We start from the raw sequence: 25,387 nt of genomic DNA on the forward strand, positions 1-25,387 counted from the left end.
TCTGTCACAACCCATGCCACAACCTCTGTCACAACTACTATCACACTACATGTCACAACACTTGTCACAACTCACAACCCCTGTCACAACCCATAAATATCACACTATATACATGTCATAACCACTGTCCCACTACTTATCACAATCACTGTCACAATCACAATTTCTGTCACACCTCATGTCACAGCATTTTATGTGTCTATTGTGACTAGAAGAAGAAGAAGAAGAAGAAGAAGAAGAAGAAGAAAAAAGAATAAGAAGAAGAATGACTAGAAATAATGTACCTTTGTTTATTATTATGTACGTGATCTTAAACTTCTTAAATCAACTCATACAATCAAAATATCGACATTAATGTGATGTATTACACCGCCTATCCTAATAGTTATCATACTGCCTATCACATTTCTTATCACACTACATGTCACAATCTCCTTTGAATTTTAACATAATTTTGCATATTTAGACATTTCATGTTGGTACACCCATTGTCACACTACATATCATAGGCGATGTCACACCTTCTGTCACACTATCTATCACAGCCGCTGTCACACCTGCTGTCACACCCATTGTTACACCTGCTGTCATAACCACTGTCATACACATTGCCCATGTCACACATATTGCCCCTGTCACAACCTCTGTCACACTACCTATCACAACCCCTGTCACAACTCTTGTCACACTACCTGTCACAACCCATGTCACAACCCTGTGACAGGCAAAAAAATTACATATGAGGGAAATTAGAAGCTTCCAACAGAAAGAAGATAGTTATACAAATGAACACAGCTAACTAAGCCTTAATTATCAAACCCACAGTAGTATAGTTCTTCCATATCAAATCTATGACTCTCTCCCTTACACGTACTCATCTACTTTTCTTCTTCTGCATCTAATCGAATAAGAAGATCCAGTAAGCAGTCTCCCGCTGACGACAATGGACTCTCTGTCTCTTTGAAAATGAACTGCAATGGTGTAACCACGAAGAGATTGAAAGACTTCGGTAGCGACGGAGAAGAAGAGACCTGACTCCGCAACACATATCTGGTTTTTAAGGAACAGTGGCACTGTTATAATTATTGCGACTTGTGGGGGCAACCCTTAAGAGTTTTAAGACATGACTTTTTCTAATTTTCAAAACTTAAGTGACTATTTTCTCATTTCATGTGTCAAAATAAACTTTTTTATAAGAAGCCCGAAGCTAGGGAAATGATGAGAAACTTTTACAGGTTGACTGGGATATTATATGGATGTCATATAGGTTTAGACTTCATAATATTGATCTGGTTTGATGATATGCGGGTAGCTAGGCAGAATTGTGTTAAAGAATAATTGTTCATTGCCTCAACTTATGTGGACTTTGGTCCAGATTATGAGCTTAAATTTTCAAATAATATGACTAAAGTGTTTGGTGAATCAGTTTATTTCTTAAATTTACGAATTTCGACGCAACTTTTAGGTAGATTATAAAAACTGTAAAATATAGCTTTTAGAAAATATTTCTGATTAAATCTGCAAACACAGATTTTTCAAACACACTTCGGGGCCAAACTGGGACTTAATCATTGTATCCAGCTCATGAGGAAAAGAAAAACCAAACCTTCATTATCTTCACCAGGTGTACGTGTGTTTGATTAGCTCATGTACTCGTCTCTCGATAATGCTACTTTACTTATCCCCCAAATTTAATCCTATTATATGAAATCCAAAGTTGAAGATCCTTCAGTCGAGCTGTTAATCTGAGATCTGTTGAGAATATACATTTGGGTCACTCCGTCAATTGTCAATTGGTTTTTGACGTGAATCTTATACCACTTTATCATGGTATCCGAGTGGGTTACTCACATCCACATATGAAACTCAAATGACCACACGTATTTCATGTCACCAAATTTAAAAATGTTGTCCACGTGTATAGCTTGAAAATTCATTACACGTGCGGAGACGTGTTGAAAATATACATCTCACATTTACAATTAAGACATAGTCTGTGAGTTTATAAGGGTTTGAACCACACTTTATCTATTGTCAATCGATTTTAGATGTAAACCTCATACCACTTTATCAAAATCCATTGATGTTTATAAAGAAAAAGTGGTGCTGTGCTAGTCATGACAACCATGTCAAAACCAGTAATCATAGAAGCTGGGAAAATGCAGACTTGGTTTGGTGGAGATGAAATCCAATTGTTCAAGCATTGCCTAAACATGAAGATATTTTGGAATTTGCTTGGTTTACAAGTGATGGTGTTTGACCTTATCTTAGAGAGATTGGAAGCCATGGATTTAAGGATAAAACCCGCACCGACTTTGTTCTCCTTTAATTAATCTATTAGTCTATTACCGACCCAAATTCTTGGATTGCTGTTTCATTCCAAACGTACCAGACAATTAGGCATGTAATGTTGTTACATGATAGTTAATTAGGGAATTAGTAAGCCTCTTTTCAGGACGCCGTTATAGACTTTTCTAAGTAAGCGTGCATGAAGCCTACCGGGTGATGTTGACCATATATATAGTCGGATTTTATGCATACGCAATGTGATTATGATGACACAAGTAAAGAGACGATTAAACCGAAAATTACAATTTGCCGGCAGGTATGAAGTTATGAGATTAAGTTCTCAACCTCTCACCGTTATCGATAAGACTTATGTTGCTACACAAACTGGTATTAAACTTTTATATTTCGTCATACCTAATTTCTTTTTTCTTACATGTTTTTTCTATTAGAAATAGTAACATAATGGTTAAACCAAATTTGAACAAGATTGAGTGAAAGAGAATTTGCAATCCCTTGCTTTTCGTTTGTGTAAAACATTAATACACAGCTTCATGAAAGCATGTACCAAATGTTAGTAAATAATTGATAATTTTGTTTTATGAGATTTCGTTGATAATGTTACATGTAAGAACTTATAAGAACTAATTCGTGAGGTGAACTCAATAAATTTCACTTACGAATCATTAACATCACTATACTAAATAGTGTTGGGTTGGATCATTGTTTGCTTTTACTTGTGTATGAAAAACGTTCTCATCATTATTAACATGAGGAATTTGTACGTACGGTTTATCGGACACGTCAAATACACATAATGGTTAAACTCACAAAATACAAGTCCAACGCCCTTGTAGTTTGGCCTCTGCGACGATATATACAATACATATTTCAATATTGAATGGTTTTGATAGATACATGTAGAAAACAAGCGCATGTTAATAAATTATGAAGCTAATCGTCCGTCCATGTAACCGCATCACTAATCTACTTGCACGAACATAACAAAATCACTTGATTTAAGCTCAATCCATAACAAAAATTGACGATACAGGTGATCTTTCTTACGACATTATTTATCCTTAAATCCGAGAAAGAAGAATCCCAAAAGAACCTAGAATTAGTCCAATTTGGAACTGATCAGCCAGGATTTGAAGGTGATTACCTTAATCAATTTATGTTATTCCCCAATGTTAGTTACACACTTGCTCATAATCCCTCATATCCATTATTGCTGTCCTTGTTCAATCAATCTGCAACATTTGTACTAGACCCCCACCTTTCCATCGTCTCCTCTCTCTCTCGCAGAATCGTACTCCTCCATTTCCAGTTACCTGACACAACCCTGTCCTTCCCTCTTTCCCCTCCTCCGTAGTCAACGACCCCCCGATCAAAAAAGTCCCCGCATCCAACGGCCACAATGCCTCCAACGCTCCCATTTCTTCCATCACAAGCCACCCATTTCCTCCTCCCCTTCCCCTCGACCCTATCGATCAGAAAAAGGCCCGCTGGTCCCCCAGAACTGGATTCCCTGAATTTACCATACTAGCCTCGTCGTCCTGTCACCATCGCTATGGTGCAGAGTCCAGTCCACCGCACTCATAATTTTTCTTCCTCTTTATTTTCTAATTTTTCTTTCACCAAATCAGAATTTGAGAATTTTTCCATCACTACAATTCCCCCCCCTCCCCCCTCCTTTTCTCTCTCTAGAAACCCTCGAAAATCCATTAACAGTTTCTTGTTCTCTTTCCCAGAATTATAAAAACAGAGCCCAACCTTCTCTCTCTTGTCCCTTTTTTATATATCCCTGCCCCTCCATAACAAAATATCACAGCATTCAATATACCCCAAAGGGTGAACATTTTTCCACATATCCTCATATACATAACCACTATTACCACCCCCTGGCCAAAAGCCCCCAAACTCCCAAAACCCATCATTTATTCGAGTTACCATTTTGGGTGCCCAGACTGAAGAAGAACACAAAAGGGTACACAGAAATCAACCAACTAAGCAAAACCCAGTTTCTAATGGGTGGTGATTGTTGTCATTGGAGTAGTGGTACTAGTAGAACTCGTTTCTCTTCTGTGTTTCTTGTAGTTGTGAGTCTGTTCTGCGGCGGCGTGTTCCGACCGAGCCTATCAGATCCGAGTGATGAAGCATGTTTAACTCATCTTAGCCAATCTCTGCTAGAAGACCCGAACCACTCGTTACAGAACTGGACCAAATCAACCTTTGCCAACCCATGTAGCGGTTTCACTTCTTATCTCCAAGGCGCCACCTGCAACAATGGTCGCATCTTCAAGCTCTCACTCACCAACCTCTCTCTCCGCGGCTCTATATCCCCATTTCTTGCCAATTGCACCAATCTCCAGTCGTTAGATTTGTCTTCGAATTTCATAGCCGGACCAATCCCGCCGGAGCTTCAGTTGTTGGTCAACCTTGCCGTACTTAATCTCTCGTCGAACAGATTATCCGGCCCTATTCCACCGCAGCTCACATTGTGTGCCTACCTCAACGTCATCGACCTCCACCAGAACCTCCTGACCGGCACGATTCCCCAGGAGCTGGGCCTCCTCGTTCGGCTCTCGGCTTTTGACGTCAGCAACAACAAGCTCTCGGGTCAGATTCCGAGTTCTTTAGGGAACCGGAGCGGGAGCTTGCCGAGATTCAATGCGACGTCGTTTGCCGGGAACAAAGACCTTTACGGGTACCCTTTACCGCCCATGAAGGCCAAAGGGCTTTCGGTTCTGGCCATTGTTGGGATTGGATTGGGAAGTGGGTTGGCGAGCTTGGTGGTTAGCTTTACTGGGGTTTGTATATGGCTCAAAATCACAGAAAGAAAAATGGCTCTTGAAGAAGGCAAGATCACTCAACTCATGCCTGATTATTGAAGACCCTAATCTAATCCCCATTCAAGCCATTCAATCTTCTATTGGGTTAGTTTAGTTCACCTCCTCTCTGTTCTTTTTGGGATCAGTTTGGTTTTTTTGCTCTTTAACCATTTCGGTCACTCTTTTTTTCTTTTCTGGTTTGAATCTCTCAACAATGTATGTATAGACCCCCCCTCAGAAATACGAATGCTTCAGTAGAATTAGTGCAGCAGCTAGCTCTACAAATCTCAATTTTTCTTTCTTAACCCTCCTTCATAGTCTCAATGAAGTAATGTAATGTGTAACCGAGACAATATAATGGAAATCTCATTCCTCTCTGTGTTGCTTTTTACTTAAGTTCCAAACTAGCAAACTCCCGAGCACTGTAGAACACTTGGCATCTTTTACAATTACAACTCTGCATTCTGCAATGTCCAATTGTGCATGAGGGGCTCTCTGGGAGGAGTGGGGCAAGGTTGGGGAAAACTTCGGGTTTGATTCACAGTGCAGTTTTGTCCGGCAGTGAGCTTTAGGTTATAATATGGTAAGCAAAGTTATAATATAATGGGGGGAGCTTGAGGTTTCAAGTTGGTTTTTAGAGGTCTAGTGCTTGGCCACTGTGAGCTGGTAGGAGACCAACGAAACCACATGGTATGGACATTGTCGACGCATCTCAGCTAGTGAAAGCTTTTAAAATGGTTGATCGTCTCTCTGCTCTGCCAACGCCAACATTCTGCGCAACCTTGCTCCTCATTCCAATCGCTTTTGGGTCTTATCACTTTACTGTTAGTATACACGTTAACAGTGCCTAACATTCGAAACCAAAATAATGGGCAATGTTGGTCTTACTCGCTCGAATCGTGTTAAGAATTTGAGGAACGAGTGGTAGGAGTGACATCTGAGAGTGTGAATAACGAGTCTTATTACATTAGATTTCTCCGACTGACCAATCGAGCAGTATGATACGGTAAATGCAACGCGTAAATATTTAAAATTTTGCATTTGGGTAAAGAAATTGTAGTTTGAGAATTTACTATCAACACTTTTTGGGTAAAGATCATCCCAACTTGTATTGATGATTAGCTATCATGTATGTATGTATGTAGTGGTGCATCTTATTGTGGCTTGTGGGCTACTTGCTTATTATTATTATTATTTTTGGTCTGAGGGCTACTTGCTTATATTTTGTAGGATCTAAGCTCCTTTTGCCCCCACTCCATCAATTTTTTGTACTTATTTAAGCAATAGAAACGTGGGTCTAGAGACTAGCGTCCTGGTTAGTTTGGGATCTTTAAGCCCTCCCTTGGATTCAAGTTTATTTGGCTAAGTTTTGAGTTTAAATCCAATAATTATTGGCATTAAGAATCTAAGATACCTTAAGCTTTGTATGTATCTATGTGCCACAAGCCCCCTAAGATCCTAATGTAAAGGATGAAATTTTATTCGAGTAAAGCTTTCCTCTCTTGCCAATCACTCATGGGTTTGGTGGCATAACGTGAACGAATCCAATTTCTTAAGCAACAAAGATGATTAATACTTTGAGGAAAATGAACTTTGCCCCCGATGGTTATGCTCCATCATGATCATAATTGCATAAGGGAGGCACATGTTTTATGTTTAAAGAGCACTAATGACATTTTGTTACTGCTTTTTAAGTAGTGTAAAAACATTTCACATAGCTAAAAGCTTCATTTTTGGAAGCTTATAGATAGTATCATTTGGTTAATGATAACATAAACTTAAGGTTTATAATTCTTGAATGAAGTAGATATTATCCGTTTGATATGGAAATTTTGGAACATATTAAACTTGATTAACTCGACCAAATTAGACAGAGATCCGAAGCACAAGCACATGATTGAACATATGTCTCCAAGAATCATCATCATTAGCATCAAAGGATGTCACATTCTACTACATCATATTACACCATACCAAGACTTGTCTGAATCTAATCAAAGTTATGATCCAATGGCTGAAATCCCATACAATCACTTTCTCCGTCTTCTTCTCCTTTCATTTCATCTCACACCGAAAGCAGAGCATGGTCAAATGAGCTTTCATTTCCTCTCATCAACTAGGTCCTCCGAGAATGGAATGCATTTCATCATGGAGGTTGGGACCCCTTTCTCTTCCACATTCAGGTTGTGCAATTGAGTAGGGACTTAGATTTCTTCTCCAAAACCAAGTTGATGTAGGCTGCGAGTCAAGCTTGGACCAGCAGTCACAAGGGGTGTGTGTTTTGCCATCAATGTTTTCTGCTTGCTTGCTGCAACTTCGAATTGGATCGTTGCCGGCAACATTCAGGGTGGTTAATTTGGACCACGATTTGCGACACTGGAGGCCTTGGTATTAATAGTAGTAGTACTAGTAGTAGAGGCTTTTTCATGAATTGATTTAATTGACATATTTCCGCAGTGCATTAAACAACGTTGTTACTTGTTAGTGAGTACGGCGATAACTTGGGAAATAAGCTTCTCTCTGGATTTGCTTGGTATCCATATAACTTATTAGATTGGGTAATGATGATGCAAGCAATTTATAGTCACTGTAATTCCTAATTCATCCAATAATTATCAGAATCCGAACAAATTCAAGCACACAAATCCCAATAGGTTAGCTGGATCCGTGAACTGGCATGTGAACGGCTCATGCAATAAAACAAAATGAGTGGAGATTGAACTCCATATATGTTTGGCCTGTTTTTGAATTATTTGTGAACTTGTATGTTTTTCAGTTTGTACCCGATTCATTTGCGAAATCGGCTAATATAATAAAAAAAGTTGCTACTTTTTGTATCTCTCTTTTGGGTCACTTGCATTAAAAGTCCAGCCCAATTTTATGAGTGCATCGGGCCTAGAATCTTCGAGAAGTTTACATATCGGACTCGCACATTCTCCTTGCACCGCTACACTGAATACTTGGTGTTGAGTCCTGCGATGACGGTGTAGGGAGACTCAGAAAGGCATTGGCGTATTTGCTTCCACGACCGTAATCAAATTTGAAAGGTTGCTCGATCTTCCAAGTTGAAGAGGTACCCCCTCTCGATTGTTTTTGGCTCAATGGGGACATTATATCCGTAGCAAAAAGTTCAAGAACTATACGGACATGCTCCCTCAACTTAAAATATAGCTTCTTCCCTATTTTCTTATATGATCATATTATGCTTCATGCCAATGGGCAGAGACTGGAACTCTGGTAGTTGGAATAGAATTGTTAAATGGGTACTAGCTAGTAAGGGAAAGAAGGGGTAAGAAGGCCACGATAACCTTAAGAATGAGGCCAAATATATATAGCTAGTATCGATTTATCTCCTATGTAATGTATAAACAAAAGGTTATGATTTATGAATTTCTAATTCATGTTGTTATCTGGTTCTTAATTTTATAATATCTCACGTTTTATGCAATGACCAACTTCTGATTGATAAAAAATGCAAGTATCTATGAAACAATGAGATGAGACAACGAATTGATCATATCACCGATGTGGAGAGGTCATATCAATTTGGAACTTGTATGAAACCCATTTTCAGCCAATCTTTTTTATTTTCGATCTTCTGTTTTATTTTACATTCGATATATGTATTTCGAAAATGTAGTGTTAGCTAGAAGACAAGTTGTCCGGACTCAAACTTAGGACCAGACGGCCAGTATATGGGAAATGGACCAAAAGTCCAAAACTCTATTAATTTGTTATCAATATTAATGAATGTATAATAAATCAGATCGTAAGACTTGTTTGCCGACTTTGCTACAGCTATCATATCAATTTTAAACTTTTAAAGTTGAAAGTTTCACTCTCTCCCGGTCTAGGTATACGACAGTTCTCAGGTATGAATCCTTGCATCAGTTGCATGCAGTATATTTCATACGTTGGTATTTGATAGATCTTCTTGTATCACCAACCGACACACTGGTTAGATCAATTTTGGTGGAAGACCACGTAACTCTCCGGATCGGAGTCCGGAGCTATCTGATGGATGTATCAGATCGATGTGTACCTCCAATCTTCTTCCATGCGAACCACCATGTGAGAATGGACCATTACAGTTAAACTGAAAGCTTCAATGCCAGCAGCTATGGCCTATGGGGCATATATGCTTCTGAGGTCAGCAAATATGAAGCTACTGCAGCTGTATGTTATAGTGAAGATCCACGTATCCACGTATATGGTTGTTCTCGCAATCAAGTGTTCGTTTTCGGATTGGCATATTTGCCAACCAGATTTCTCCTTCATATTTCATTCACATTCCTTAAGGGCTAAGGCTGTTTAATATTAACGATTTTTATCATCCAACCCATAAATCACGGGTAAGTGAGATCACAAGACATTTCTCTTGACAAATATTCACAGTTCACATTTCTTTTCACTTTAATTTATTAAATTAGAGGACATCAAATCTCGATTATTGTGAGTCTAACTTGCCCCATTCCGATTCTTTTGTGTTTAACAAATATATACTTGAACTCTTTCTTTCCCTAATCAATCTATCCCCAGACATTTTTATTCATATACATAAACTTGTTATTAGATTAATTCGCTAAACAATCTTTGACACACACAACACCAATACATGCACTAATATACAGTAGATTGGAATCATGCCTTTGACATGTCTAAAAGATTGAATTTGGATAATATATGTCATATAGATGATTTACAAGATCAGTAACAGTAGTGTATAAGCATACAATAATGAAACTGAAATGATTTATGAAAATTCCAAACTCAAAGTAGAAAGTTATGTATGTAGCTTCTGCATTAGTGTCATGATCTGATGAGCTAGCTCTGTAACTAACTATGAAGAGTCGGGCAGGTGTCTAACTCCGCCATAACTACGATCATTAAGCAGACCGCAACCGACAACCACTTGTTAAAATGCAAGTCCAACACCCAATCTTCCAGGGCCATCTTCCACCACAACAACAAAGCTCCCAGATTTTCCCTCACACCCATCTCCGTCACCTCAAACCTCACCTTCCCACAATCACCTCTCTCTGCTTCCACAAACCCACATCACCAACACCCCAATAAACAAACCCCAAAAGCCCAACCAGTTCCACCTGCATTCCAACTCAAACAGACAACACAACCAAACAGGCACATTCTTCTTCTTCATTGATTAATTCGAAAAAGGCGACAATGGTGGCGATAGATCCGTATGTGGTCTGGACATTCTTGGCCTCTTTATTGGGTATCCTTCTTCTCTCCCTTCTCCGTCGCCGGAATTACGGTAATGCCGCTGCCAAAGACAAGGGGAAGGTCAAAAGCAAGAACAAGACGAGCGAGAATCGTGTTTCAGAAGAATGTGGGAAGCACCGGCCGGAGTACGGCTCCGGCACAGACGTCATCATCGTCGGCGCCGGTGTTGCTGGCGCTGCTCTTGCGCACACCCTTGGCAAGGTAAGTAAGAAAGTTAAATTTCTTTTCTTTTTACTGAAGTAAATGGTTTGGTTTAAAGATGGTTTCTTTTTTTTGTCACATCATGGATGTGTTTGGTTCACTTTGTTGTTTTGATAGGCCGAAGTCATGAACTTGGCATGACTAGTTTTATCAATTTGTTAGTTAGCTTTTCATTGAGGTTGTGTGTCTGATTGATTGGTTCTCTTTGGAAAGCTGATGACGCAATTGAGTTGGGCAGTGGAGTCTTGTGGTTCAATGATTATCGAGGAGATTAAATCGAATGGGAGATGGTTGCTAGTTTAGCCTTTAGAGGGAAAAAATTGAGTGGCGTATGAACAATTGAGAGTTTGGGGTTTCTAGCTGTTCTACCTTATTGAATCAGTGTAGTGTTGTTTTTTTTCGGCAAGCTATTTACTTGTTATGTAGCATTGAGGTTCCTTTGAGAGAGATGCTCATGTAGAATTAGTGTGGAAGCTTACTTGATCTTGTGCTGATCTCAGGAGGGAAGACGTGTTCGTGTGATTGAAAGAGACTTAACAGAACCGGATCGAATTGTTGGGGAACTTTTGCAGCCTGGAGGGTACCTGAAACTGATTGAGTTGGGACTTGAAGGTAATGAAGGCTAGACTTTCGACGTTTATATGCTAGTTCTGTACATTTATATGGCCCCGACTGAAGTGCCTAGCATGTTGCATGGTTTTGGTTGTGAAACCACGTCTAATACACATGAGCATTGGTTTTAGATTGTGTTGAGGAAATCGATGCCCAGCGGGTTCTTGGATATGCTCTTTTTAAGGATGGGAAGAATACTACGCTGTCCTATCCCCTGGAACAGTTCCACTCAAATGTGGCTGGTCGAAGTTTCCACAATGGACGGTTCATACAGAGGATGCGAGAAAAAGCTGCCACTCTTCCCAAGTAATGTTTGTTCTGTTAAATTATCATAGTTTATCAGTAAGTTTCTATTGTAAGGCCACAAGCCCCTTTTGTTGTATCCTTATGAGTTCAATTTTATTTTCAGTGTACAACTGGAGCAAGGTACAGTGACATCTCTGCTTGAAGAAAATGGGACAATTAAAGGGGTTCAGTACAAAACTAAGGATGGTCAAGAACTTCAAGCTTATGCTCCCCTTACCATTGTCTGCGATGGTTGCTTCTCAAATCTGCGTCGCACTCTATGCAAGCCTCAGGTAAAATTGTCTAGTCATAACTCTGGGATTCTCTTACTTGGTCTGATTAGGATGAACTTGCAGAAACAGTTGACCAATTTGGTTTTTCATCTCTCAGCATCGCAGCATTTATGCTTGACTAACATTCAAGTGTGCTATAAACTTGCAGAAACACAGTTGACCAATTTGATTTTTTAATCCCCCAGCATCCAAACATTTATGCTTGACTAACATTCAAATGTGCTAAATTTTCACAATAACTTTTGCTCCAGACTTTACACTGACACAGCTAAAATTAATTTCCTTGACAGGTAGAAGTGCCTTCTTGCTTTGTGGGGTTAGTTTTGGAAAATTGTGATCTCCCATTTGCAAATCACGGGCATGTTATTCTAGCTGATCCATCTCCGATCTTGTTTTACCAAATCAGTAGTACAGAGGTCCGCTGCTTAGTTGATGTACCTGGGCAGAAAGTACCTCCCATTGCTAATGGGGCAATGGCCAACTATTTGAAGAATGTGGTAGCTCCACAGGTACCTATCATTTTGTGAATTGCAGTGCTTAGATTCAAAATATGGAAGCATGTTGCTCTATTGTATGGAAAGCACTCGCCTCAATCATAAACTTGGGTTGCCAGTCTATTACCCGCAATTAAGTTTTTGTTTTGCTCCTTATAACCTGAGCCTGCTTCTATATAGAATTAATCAAGATAATGTCTGTTTCAGCTTCCACCTGAACTTCATGATCCCTTTGTATCTGCAATTGACAACGGAAATATTAGAACTATGCCAAATAGAAGCATGCCAGCCAATCCACAGCCAACTCCTGGAGCCCTTTTAATGGGCGATGCTTTTAATATGCGTCATCCTTTAACTGGTGGAGGAATGACTGTGGCACTATCGGACATTGTTATACTCAGGGATCTTCTTAATCCATTATGTGACATAAACGATGCTTCTTCATTATGCAACTACCTAGAATCCTTTTATACCTTGCGCAAGGTAAGCTGTGTTGCCATTCTTGTATTTCTTTATTATATCTGTGGTATAATTGGCAATTTGACTGTCCTAGGCTTTCACTGTGATTGAAAAGGGCAAGCATTCATATCAATCAAAAGAACTTCGTGCAATATATTCAATTGAGTATTGATCAGGAAAAATAGTTTGTATTGAGAGGCTAACCTGTTTCGATCCATTTTACTCCAGTCATCAATTGATACTTGCTGTTGCTTTTTCAGCCAGTTTCATCTACAATAAACACCTTAGCAGGTGCCCTATACAAGGTGTTCTCTGCGTCCCCTGATCAAGCAAGGAAGGAGATGCGTCAAGCATGTTTTGACTATCTGAGCCTTGGAGGTGTATGTTCAACTGGACCAGTGGCTCTGCTCTCTGGTCTAAATCCTCGACCACTGAGTTTAGTTCTTCATTTTTTTGCTGTTGCAGTATATGGTGTTGGACGTTTGCTTCTACCATTCCCTTCTCCAAAACGCATGCGGATTGGAGTGAGATTAATTTGGGTGAGTTTTTCTGCTATTAGTTTTCCTTAAGTTCATCATTGCCATAAATTTATACCATACATTTCAAAGTGACGCTCTGTATGAACTTCCTTGAAGAGCTTGGCATCTTATAGAGGATGAACTGAATGGTTCTCACTCGAATTCTTAATGAAGATATTGTCTTCTTTTCTCAGAGTGCAGTAGGTATAATATTACCCATCATCAAGGCAGAAGGTGTGAGACAGATGTTCTTTCCTGCTACTATTCCAGCTTATCATAGAGCTCCTCCTGCTAGTTGAGAGGCTTTATTTTCAAGAGTAGAGAAATATCAGCTCCTACCTGCAACATTCATTATTGATCGTAGTTTTCTATTGCATCCATTCTATTGATATAGGACTGTTCTCTGAGTGTATGAACAATCATTCATGTAAAACTCTCTGTACATCTTGTACTTGTAGTGCACATTGTTTGAAAATATTAAAGATGATATATGCATTGCAATTGCCGATAGTCATACTTCTTTCTTAAACTCACTGTTATATAGAAACGGAAGCTACAAAAGAAAAGAAAAAAGGAATAATATATATATATATATATATATATATATATTCTGTTCAGAGAAATGCATTACCCTGCATGAAGATATATAGACATTTCTTCATTATTGACCAAAAAAAAAACGAAAATCTAAGAAAATATTCTTTTATGGTGGTTATCTTGGAACATGTTGTCGACATTTTGCAACAGGTGTTAAACCTTTTCCAATTAAAGGAGGAATATGATGTTAAACCTTTTCCAATTAAAGGAGGCATGTGAGATGATAGCGCATTTCACTTCAGTTATAGAAAAATGAAATAGTATATAGTGATAGGCTGATAGCAACACTATAGCAGATTGGCAGACAAGTCTGTAGATGGTGACCCTTATGTTGTATCTATCTCTGTAATTTGTGACCTTGTGTTGTATCTATATCTCTAAATCAGTTTCCATTACAAGACACACAGCTGCATTCTGAGAGATAGAGGAATCTGTAATACGTTGCATACGCTGAAGATGCTGACAATGGTGGCCTGCACCTTCGTTTATGTTTAGTGTGCTTCTTATTTGTGTTCTCCGTCGCCGCGATTTAGCCTTTGCCAAAGATAAGAGAAAGTTGATATGCAAGTATCTTGTTACAGAAGAAAGTGTGAAGGGCTCCGGCACTGACGTAATCATTGTTGGTGCCGGTGTTGCTGGTGCTGCTCTCGCCTACACTCTTGGCAAGTTTAGAAAACAAAGACAAACACTTCTACTTGAGGAGTTGTTTACTTCAGGAACCATGCATGTCCTTGATTTTGTTTTGCTATACATAGAGGGTTGCTTTTAGTTGTTATATGCATTCTACTTTAGTATTGTTTGTTACACAAGTTATCTACATTTTATGTACCAGTGATCTCCCTTAAAGAGCTATTCATGTGATCACTATTTTATCCTGCTAATCTTAGGATGGAAGATGAGTTCACGTCATTGAAAGGAACTTGACAGAGCCGAATAGAATCGTTGGTGAATATCTCCAGCCGGGGGGGGATACCTGAAGTTGGTTGAATTGGATCTTCAGGGTAATGAAATGCTATATGCAGCTTTTGGAATGACTCGCTGCTCATACATGCATAATTTGGCCCCATTGAAATGGTTAAGATCTTTACTAACCCATAACATGTACGAGCATTGGTTTCAGATTGCATTGACGAAATCGATGCTCAGCAAGTGCTTGGATATGCTATTTTCAAAGATGGGAAGAGCACTAAGCTGTCCTATCCCTTGGAACAGTTCCACTCAGATGTTGCTGGTAGAGGTTTCCACAATGGATGAGAGCAAAAGCTGCTAGTCTTCCCAAGTACAGCTTCTTGCCTAGGCCTCCACATTTGAATGATCCCTTCTTTTGTTACCTTTTGTTCCATATTCTTTTTTGTTCTTAGAGTAACGCTTCGACTTTTCCATGCCAAAATCCTTCTTAGGTGTGATTTTGTTCTAGGAAATCTATGCTTGATTTCAGTTACTTGCATCCTAAGTGTTCGATGTTTATAAATTCTCAGTGTACAACTGGAGCAAGGTACAGTCACATCCCTGCTTGAAGAAAATGGAACAATTAAGGGGGTTCAATACAAAACAAAGGATGGTCAAGTATTTAAATCTCATCCTAAGTCTTTCAATCTGCGCCGTACTCTTTACAAGTCTCAGGTATATATGGTTGTCTTCTTCAAGTCTGCAACTCTTGGTTCCATTAAGAGAAAATCAACTACGCATTTGTTCCCGTAGTCTCCTACTCGAAATAACAAATATTCCTGTTTTGACCCACCATTTCAGTATCTTAAGTTCTCAACTACCATTTCTATGAGTAACCCTCCACACTTGCAATATGTATATTATCGATTGTTCTAGCTACTTCTTAACAGGTTGAAGTGCACTTTCTTTTTGTGGGATTAGTTATGGAAAATTGTGAACTACCATATACAAATCATGGTCATGTTATAATCAAGGACTAAAATATCGATAATATCGTTGATATTATTGCGATATTTTCGTTTTTTTGAACTATGGAAACTTTCTTCACATACCAAACAAATATCGAACGATATTTAGGAAATTTAGTCAAATATCGCGAATTTATCGAAATTACAAATATCGAACGATATTTAGGAAATTTCGTCAAATATCGCGAATTTATCGAAATTCTCACGACATTCTCGATATTTTGCCGATAAATTGCCTTAAACTCATCTCAAATGTTGAAAATTGAGATAAAATAATGGCGTTGGTAGGATGAATCGAACCTTGCACTCCCAGGATGTATCAAATCATCCCAACCATCCCCACTGGGATGGGTTTTGTGTTATATTTGTACATAATAATATATAAGTGATTTCTAATAATTTCAAAATATTTTAATTATTTTGATCGATATTTTTACAAAAATCGATATTTTCCGATATTTCTTTCGAAATATCCATTTTTTCATAAGGTCAATATTTTCAATTTCTCCGATATTTTAGTCCTTGGTTATAATAGCCGATCCATCTCCAATTGTCTTTTATCCAATCAGTAGAACAGAGCTTCGTTGTTCGGTTGATGTGCTGATATGAGCACTTTGTGCGACGTTTTTAACATGTTTTTACCTCAATTTGTACTTTGCTTAGCCCTTATTGTTGTATTATTGAGTCATTGAGTCGTAGTAAGAGTCTTGAGCGGTATTGGATGCATTTTTGTGCTTACATGAGTTAAAATGCATAATTGGTTTAGAGTCCTAGTTTGACTAGGAATCCTTGTTAGGTTTTGAAACTAATTATCTCTTACTTATGATTTTATTTTCTTATTTTCAGATTGGATTGAAGAGATAATTAAAGAAAAAAGATGGAGCCAAGTCATGCAACAATTAAATAGAAAATGATCATTAAAGGCATAAAACATGGCATGTTTTAGGGATTAAAGCATGACATGTTTTAGAGATTAAAGCATGACATGTTTTAGGGATTAAAGCATGGCATGTTTTAAGGAATAAAACTTTCCATGATTTAAGGGATTAAAGCATGACATTATTATAGGAAGAAAGAAGCAATTTCAAACTCTCCATCTTTCCTCTATATATACATGGCTTCACCTCTCAAATATCATCACTTCTCATTAGCATTTAAGAGCCAAAACTCTACCAAAACACCACCATAAATTTCCCTCACAAATTAGCCAAGCCGTCCACCCCAAAACTATCATCATCTCCACCGAGTTTCACTATTGAAGACACACCTCCAAGGTTTCTACAACGTGTGATTCTCGCAACTCATCTCCATGGCTTCGTCTATTTGTGTTAATCTATAATTCTTTGTCTATGAAGATTGTAAGTTGTTATTTATGTGAAAATATTGGTTTTGTATTTGTTTTAGAATTTTCAGATTGTTTTATTGGATTTTTGGATCTTTGCCGAATTGATGGTTTTCTATAATTAATGAGTTTGTATTTCTATTGTTGTGTTCTAATCATCTTTCTCATACTTTTAGATAATTTTCAGATATGTGCATATGAATTTAGTGGTTGGATGCAATCCCTAAGATTGTGTTTGAGTGCTAGATTCATCAACCATATTGACACAAATCGAATCATGCCCTAAGTAGGTTCGATTTGTGTTGATTAAAAGTGGTAAAAATTCTGGAAATTTGCATGTGAAACCATGGTGGGTGACGCCATACATGAAACATGTCTCCAACAAAGATTTGGTGCTTAAATGTAACCTTATTTGATTTCTACTCTAAGTGTTATTGAATTCGATTGCATGCAAATTTAGATTAGGCCCTAAGTCAATCTAAATGTTAATTGAAATCTTGTACGATTAGATGATCCCCTAAGGCTTTAATTGTATTGGTGTCTAAAAAGTATGTAATTGGTTGAATTAGAATGCATGATAGGTTCGAACTTGTAATTATGTGGTGTAATGGTAAATTTGGTTTAAGTTTGTTAAAGAGAAGTCGATCATGTAAATAATAATTTAGGTTTTATTTTAGTAGTTAATAATCAATCTCAAACCCCCCATTATTTGTTAACACTAAAAGTTTAGAGTTCCCTTCAATTCCCCGGAAAGAACGATCCCTGCTTATTCTATACTAACGATGATGTTTTATAGGGTTTATTATAGACGTTTTAACCAACGCTCTATCATGTGCCAGGCCAAAAAGTACATTCTATTGTTAATGATGAAATGGCCAAGTATTTGAAGAATGTGGTAGCTCCACAAGTATTTCAATTTTCCCGGTGTACTTAAAGTTCAATTGCATCATTTTGAATATTTGCCTTGAAATTTTTGTTTCCTCCTTTCTGGCTAGAGCCTGCTTCTTCTATTGATAATTAATCTAAATAATCATGTCTGTTTCAGCTTCCACCTCAACTTCATGATGCCTTCATATCCGCTATTAAGTAAGGAAACATTAGAACTATGCCAAATAGAAGCATGCCTGCTAATCCACAGCTTACTCTGGGAGCTCTTCTAGTAGGTGATGGCGTGATGCTTTCAATATGTGTCATGCTTTCACTGGTGGAGGAATGACTGTCGCACTGGCTGATATTGTTGTACTGAGGGATTTTCTTAAGCCATTGCGTGACCTAAAAAACGCACCTTCATTGTGCATTATCCTTGAATCCTTTTATACCTTACGCAAGGTATTATTTCTACGCAGGTATCTGTTATTCTAATTGTCAATGCGACTGTGCGTGGAAGGATTTTCCAGGTTGACAGATTAAGCAAAATATTTCTGATGTGATATATTGTATACATCTTATGGAGATAATAGTTGGTACAAGTATTTATGTCAGAAGGATCAACATGCAACATATATGTGCAATTTGTTGGGGAATGCGGAAGAATGAACTGTAGAATGAAAATCGAAATAACTCACAACCACAAACGAAAATAAAAATGATAGAGAATATCGGGATTTAACGTGGTTCGGCAAAGTGCATACGTCCACGGGTAGAAACAATAAAGAACCTCCACTATACGAAGAAAGGTTACACCGAGAGAAACACTACTTCAAGACTCACACTTGAAGGGATACACTCTCACATACTTTATTTTGCTACACACATAAAACTCTCTACTTGGATTTTCTCTCTATCTCTCACTCTTGATCACACATAAGATGATCTCTCCCTTATTGTTCTTCTATGTTTATTGCACCACTTCTCATGCCTTTATATAGGCAAACATCTTTGTGTAATTCATGTATTTGCACGTAACATGCATGGAAGCAAAGTCAATCTTCTTCTTTGATTCATGCTCAATGTTGGCATGCTCATCAATGCATTCTTCTTTCTTTGTCAAACAAATCAACCACCTACCACCATAAGGTTGTAGATTTGTTTCTTACCTTCAACATAGGTTGCTCTAAGTTTCAACAAAATCAACTCCATCAATTAATGGGTCACCAAAGCAATGGGTGTGCTTGATTTACTCATGTGAACATCACATAGTTTTCACACCTCCATTAAGGAGGGATTGACCCTATCACAATTGCAGTAAGGGTGGACTTTTAGACACCGAAAAACCAAAAACTAACCAAAATGTACCGAACTGACACCGAGAAATCAAAACTGAACAAAACCGATCTATCGGTTCCGGTTTTAACATCAAACTAAATAGTACGGTTTTCAGTTTGCGGTTTTGTCCGTGTAAAAAACCGATCAAACTGAACTGAACTGAATCGACATATATATATATATAATTATTAATATTTAATATAGTAATAGGTGTACATTATGTTTTCATTGATTAAGAGTTACATACGATATACATGAGTTTACATGATTATGGTCTCGAAATGTTTAACTTAATTGCTCACAGTCTTTAACTCATTAAATATTACATTTTGGTTAATACTCTATCGTAACTTTGTTGATTTTATTTGTTGTTTCTAACTTATCGCAATCTAGTTTACTTATTTACTAATTTGAAGTACTGAACTTGTAGCTTACTACTTTATTTTGATTTTAAATTTTATTTTTAAGTCAAGTGTGAAAAGTTATTACAAATGGTAGGTTATGTAACCGAAACTGAACCAAACCAAACCAAACCAAACTAAATTGTAAGTTAACTGAAACCGTGGTTAATAGATATTTTTTCCGATTTCGGTTTTGAGAAATATAAAACTGATGCCTCGGATTCAATTTTCGGTTAGTGCTCTTAAACCGAACCGATAGAACCGAGTCCACCCCTACTTTCCACCTTAAATACTAGCTATCCATTATAATTGATGTTTTACTTTTGCAGCCAATTGCTTCTACTATAAATACCTTGTCAGAAGCCCTGTACCAGGTATTCTCAGACTCTCCTGATCAAGCAAGGAAAGAGATGCGCCAAGCATGTTTCAACTATATATATCGTGGAGGTGTCTTTTCAACCGGACCAGTGGCTATGCTATCTGGTCTGAATCCTCGCCCGCTGAGTTTACTCTTCCACTTTTTTTCTGTACAAAATATATGGTGTTGCCAGTTTGCTACTACATTTTCCTTCACCTAAACGCATCTGGCCGGGTTGGAGCAAGATTAATTTGGGTGTGTTTCTCTCCCCCACATTACATCACATTGTGAAAACAATGATTACGTAGAATGTGAAATCATTTTGGTTAGCTCCTTATTAGATATGTCTCTAGTTATTATGGAGGAACTTGCATTATTTTGTTATTTGAATTTCTATTCTCAGAACACATCGGGCATAATTTTCCTCATAATCAAGGCAGAAGGAGTGAGGTAGATGTTCTTTCCTGCAACTATTGCAGCTTTATATATATAGAGCTCCTCCAGCTGAACGACAAAATTTCAGATTTGTTGCTGTCTAAGTGTCAAGAAAAGGCAAACCCGCCCACACCTACAGAGAGGAAATTCTCAAAGCTTGTTATTTAAGTACTTAATTGTCCAATCATATGTCTATTATTCTTGCCTTCAATTTCTGTTTCAACTAGTTAAGAAGTTGCGGAAAATACTTGATTAGCTGAGATATTTTTCCACTAAACCAGTTGAGTTAATAAATGTAACGTCAGTGCCATCTATTACTTCATTAAGTTTATTCCTTTGTAATGAGATGATAAAATTCATCAAAGTGTCACGTTTGTAAAACCTACAAGCTCTACCGCTCTACGTCGTAGAACGTGAAATGCAAAGCGGGAAGAGATTAGAGATGGCATCAAAAGCATGACCTTCAGAATAACAGCACAAAAGTCTCCAACAACCTCATGCTGACAAGCCCTATTTGAGTTAATCTTAATGATCGGAGAATGCCAAGCAATCTCAGTCATTCATCACTAGGGTGGAGATTTCTTTCTTCTCCATATTTCTTAAGGGGACAATGATGGCGATCAATCCGTACGTTGTCTTTGAGTCTCTACTGGCTTTCCTTCTAATTCTCTTCGTGCTCATCCATCTCTGTCATTACTGTTACGGTAGCGCTGCTGCTAAGAACAAAGAAAAAGTAAGGAGCGTGAACAGGAATCTCATGCATGGCTCCGACACCGACATCATCATTGTTGGCGCCGCTCTCGCATTATATTCTCGGCAAGGTAGATTATTTTTAAAAAAATGAAAAAGAAGAAGAAGAATTGAACAAGTGAAATTATAAATCTTTCTACCTGACTTTGGTAAAAAATTATTTCAAACTAACAATATTATAGTAAAGGTGGTCTGTAAATTTGATTCCTAGTGATTTCATGCATGACATACCCCTTTGTATTATTTGGTCTATGTTAACACATCTCCGTAAAATACCCTGATGTAGGCATTTGATCTGTAATGTTTTCAGCCCAATCTGCATAAGTAAAGCCACAAACCTCAAGAATATTGTTGTGATTAGAAAACATTACTCATCTCACTGAAGCTGATTTCAAGTCCTCAAAATCCTCACAACAGCATCCATGTAATCCACACTTGGATTATGCATGAATTGGCTCACTACACTTACTACATACGCAACATTTGGTCTAGTATGTGCCAAATAAATCAAGCGTCCAACTAAACTCTGATAACGAGTCTTGTCGGTAGGCACTTGATTTGGATACTCTGGTAATCGATAATTCTGCTCAATAGGAGTGTTAATTAGAGTGCAATCCAACATACATGTCTCTACTAATAGATCAATGATGTACTGCCTCTGACACGGATAGATTCCCTCACTTCCCTTGGATACTTCAATCCTAAGAAGTACTTGTGTGTACCTAGATCCTTCATATCAAACTTTGTGGCTAGCTGCTTGTGTAACATATCCATCTTAATAGTATCATTACTAGTAACTACCATATAATCAACATAAATAATTAGGGTTGTTACCTTCTTTTGTTGGTGTTTGAGAAACAAGTGTGATCTGAATTACTCTGTTTGTAGCCAATCCTCCTCATGAATTGTGAAAACCTTTCAAAACAAGCACAAGGTGATTGTTTAAGACGATACACGGATTTTCTCAATCTGCATACAAAGTTACCTAGAGAAGCAGCTACATATCTAGGTGCGATATCCATACACACTTCCTCTGTAAGTTCTCCATTATGGAATGTACTCTTGACATCAAACTGGCCACTTGGCCAGTTTAAGCTAGCAACAAAAGAAAACAATACCTGAATAGTGTTCATCTTCGCAACATGTGCAAATGTCTCATCATAGTCAATGCCATATGTCTGGGTGAATCCTTTTACTACTAGGTGTGCTTTATACCGACTCACTGACTCATCTGGATTATGCTTCAATGTAAACACCCATCGACATCCCACATCCTTCTTGTCATGTGGTGGAGATACAAGCTCTGAAGTATTGTTCTTCTGTAATGTTTCCATCTCTTCCTCCATTGCTTTCCTCCATTTTGGATATCCCAATGCATCTTGCACTTTGTTAGGTACTGATACAACAAATATTTGATTCACAAATGATTCATAGACTTAGACAATCTTTTAGTGGACATAAAATTCGCAAGAACGTACTTAGCTTTGGCCTAAAGGGTATGTTCATATTTTTTTACTAGTTGACATCGAGTAGACCTATTTAGTAATACATATTGTCCACTATTAAGTATTAACCTCAATAAAATGATTAACCTCATATGAGTGATCTTATGTACTAGGGAGGGATGAGTTAGGGGTATACATAACAGTAAGGGAAGCAGGAGGGGTAGTTGCATTGTCAACTTTTGGTACTTGAATCATCTGGTGGTGCCTGTGGAACTGATGTATCAGTGATCTCAACTGAACATGTCATCATATCTCCTGTCGCACCTACTCAATGATCTCAACTGAACCTGTCACCATATCTCCTATCTAACATGTCTCATTCTCTCCATAATACAACTCTTCAAAATATGAATGCATCTCCTGAAGAACAGTATTGGAAGAAGTAAAATAGCTCATGTCCTAAAATAAAGTAACATCTATAGTGACATAGTACTTACTGGTAGGTAGATGATAGCATCTGTACTCTTTCTGATATCCTACATAACCAACAAACACACATTTTAAGTGCTCGGGCATTCAACTTTGACCTCTGACTTTTTGGAATATGGACAAAAGCAACACAACCAAAAACACGAGTATGTAAATTATGAAATGAGGGTAAAGAGACATGAGATGCAAACACCTTATATGGTACTTTTCCTTGGAAAACACTAGATGGGAGACGGTTAATAAGGTGGGCAGAGGCTATTACAACAACACTCCAAAGATATTTAGGCATGTGGGCACTAAAGAGAAGACAATAAGCCATATCAAGTAAATGACGATTTTTTCATTCGGAAACCTCATTATGATCAGGTGAGTAAGGACACGTTGTTTGATGAATAATCTCATGTGTTTTAAAGAACTCTTGAAAGAAACAGTTCACATATTACCCCCCTCCCCAATTATCAGAACGAAGAACTTTAATTGTGGCATTGCATGTACTGTGTTTGGACATTAGTATAGAAGGCTTGAAAAGTGAGAAAACCTCATCCCTGGTTTTAAGAAGAACACATTAGACTATACAATTAGAAATGACACATAACACCTCACACCCGACACAGTAGGCTCTTTCGAATGTCCCAAAATATCAGAATAAATTAATTCAAAACGAATAACACTTTTATTAGAAAATACTAGGGAAATAAGTAGTTTGATGATTTTTTCCCCAAACATAAGTTTCACAACGTAAAACTGACTCATCCACACCAATAAACAAAGTAGGCATGATTTTTTTTCATAATACTAAAAGATGGATGCACAAGCGACGGTGCTATAACCAAACTTCACTTAACTTGTCAGAAGTGGAGACTAAAGCGGTCTGGGATTGTGCTCCTGTTTCTCCCCTACGTATGTTTGATCCAGATGAAACAACCTGCCCCTCAGATATCCCTATCCAATTAACTCCTCGGTGAGAAGATTTTGAAATATCACATATATGGAAAAAAAGGTCACAGAGCATTTAGCTTTAGTATTCAACTGTGGGATATATATCAAATGATGAGATAAAACAGGTACATACAACACATTTTGAAACTCTATTGTGGGACTAATACGAACTGACAATTTTTCTAACACAAGGAATGCCTCACAATTAACATTAGTAACATATATAGAATACTGGCGGAGAGGACAATACAATATTAATTATAAGATTTGTCATAAGTCATATGATAAACATCATAATCGATAATCCATGTATCAGAACCAACAAAGCTAGAAATATTTAAATTCATACCAATCTTACCACGACCAACTATTGATATTATGGGTGTTGCTCCTTCTGATGTATGATGATCATGTTCGACCACACCATCGATATCTGGTTCTTGGACCAACTGAATAGCTGCATTCACTTTAGGGTGATAATTAAGCCTCTTAGGCCTAAGATGCGGATACAACTTTTAACATGTCTCACGAGTATGGTGAGTATCATTGCAATAAGAGTAAGGAGAATGTGATTGATTCCCAAAGCCTGGTGGTGATCCTTATGAAGTGGAACTAAATTTGATTGCTGAAGGAGTGGTGCTGGAGATCTTGCCTGAACCATAAGGCTAGAAACTTCAACTTGTGCTTGATTAAGACTTTCCTGCTGAGACTCATCCTTACGAATATATGTGTAAGATGTTGTTAGGCTAGGGGTTTTTGTCATTCTGAGTAGCTCTCATTTGGCACTGTTATGCTTTGCATCAAGACATCTCAAGAAATAGTGAACTCGCTCAAGCTCCTTTTCCTTTTGGTACCAAACAATATCCTCCTGATTCTTGATCTTGCAAGGACGCTTCATATTAAGACCTCTCAAGAAATGATGAACTCGCTCAAGCTCATTTTCTTTTTGGTACCAAACAATATCCTCCTGATTCTTGATCTTGCAAGGACGCTTCATATGAGTCTCAGCCCAAATATTCTTCAGCTTGATGAAATACTACGTTACTGGTTGCTCATTTTGTTGCATTGCTGAAGCTGTGCGCATTAACTCATGAACTTGTATGAAATCAGACTCATTAGTGTATAGATCTTCCAATGTCTTCCAGATTGCCTGCGCAATATCACACTGCTCCACAAGGTCTACTATATCCTCATTCATGGCTTTGTACAAGACTGACATTACAAGACCATCATCATCTTCCCACGTAGTGTAGGAATCAACTTCATCTTCACTAAGGACCTTAA

At 37.9% G+C, this 25,387-nt stretch overlaps 2 protein-coding genes across 2 annotated transcripts; both read left to right on the top strand.

Moving 5' to 3' along the window:
* The first annotated feature begins 4,043 nt into the window (after positions 1–4,043).
* LOC126783855 (receptor-like protein 44) lies at positions 4,044–5,613 on the top strand. Its single transcript, XM_050509384.1, has one exon. The coding sequence runs from the start codon at positions 4,317–4,319 to the stop codon at positions 5,178–5,180; it is 864 nt and encodes a 287-aa protein (XP_050365341.1). The 5' UTR covers positions 4,044–4,316; the 3' UTR covers positions 5,181–5,613.
* Positions 5,614–9,927: 4,314 nt separating this feature from the next.
* LOC126783759 (squalene epoxidase 3-like) lies at positions 9,928–13,740 on the top strand. The gene is given in 8 exon segments (XM_050509288.1): positions 9,928–10,565; positions 11,066–11,177; positions 11,309–11,483; positions 11,587–11,755; positions 12,046–12,264; positions 12,457–12,732; positions 12,969–13,247; positions 13,421–13,740. Coding segments are annotated over 8 exon segments (1,860 nt in total). The 5' UTR covers positions 9,928–10,040; the 3' UTR covers positions 13,526–13,740.
* The last annotated feature ends 11,647 nt before the right edge of the window (positions 13,741–25,387 follow it).

This window comes from Argentina anserina, chromosome 1 (genome assembly GCF_933775445.1).
Source record: "Argentina anserina chromosome 1, drPotAnse1.1, whole genome shotgun sequence".
Classification (NCBI taxonomy): domain Eukaryota; kingdom Viridiplantae; phylum Streptophyta; class Magnoliopsida; order Rosales; family Rosaceae; genus Argentina; species Argentina anserina.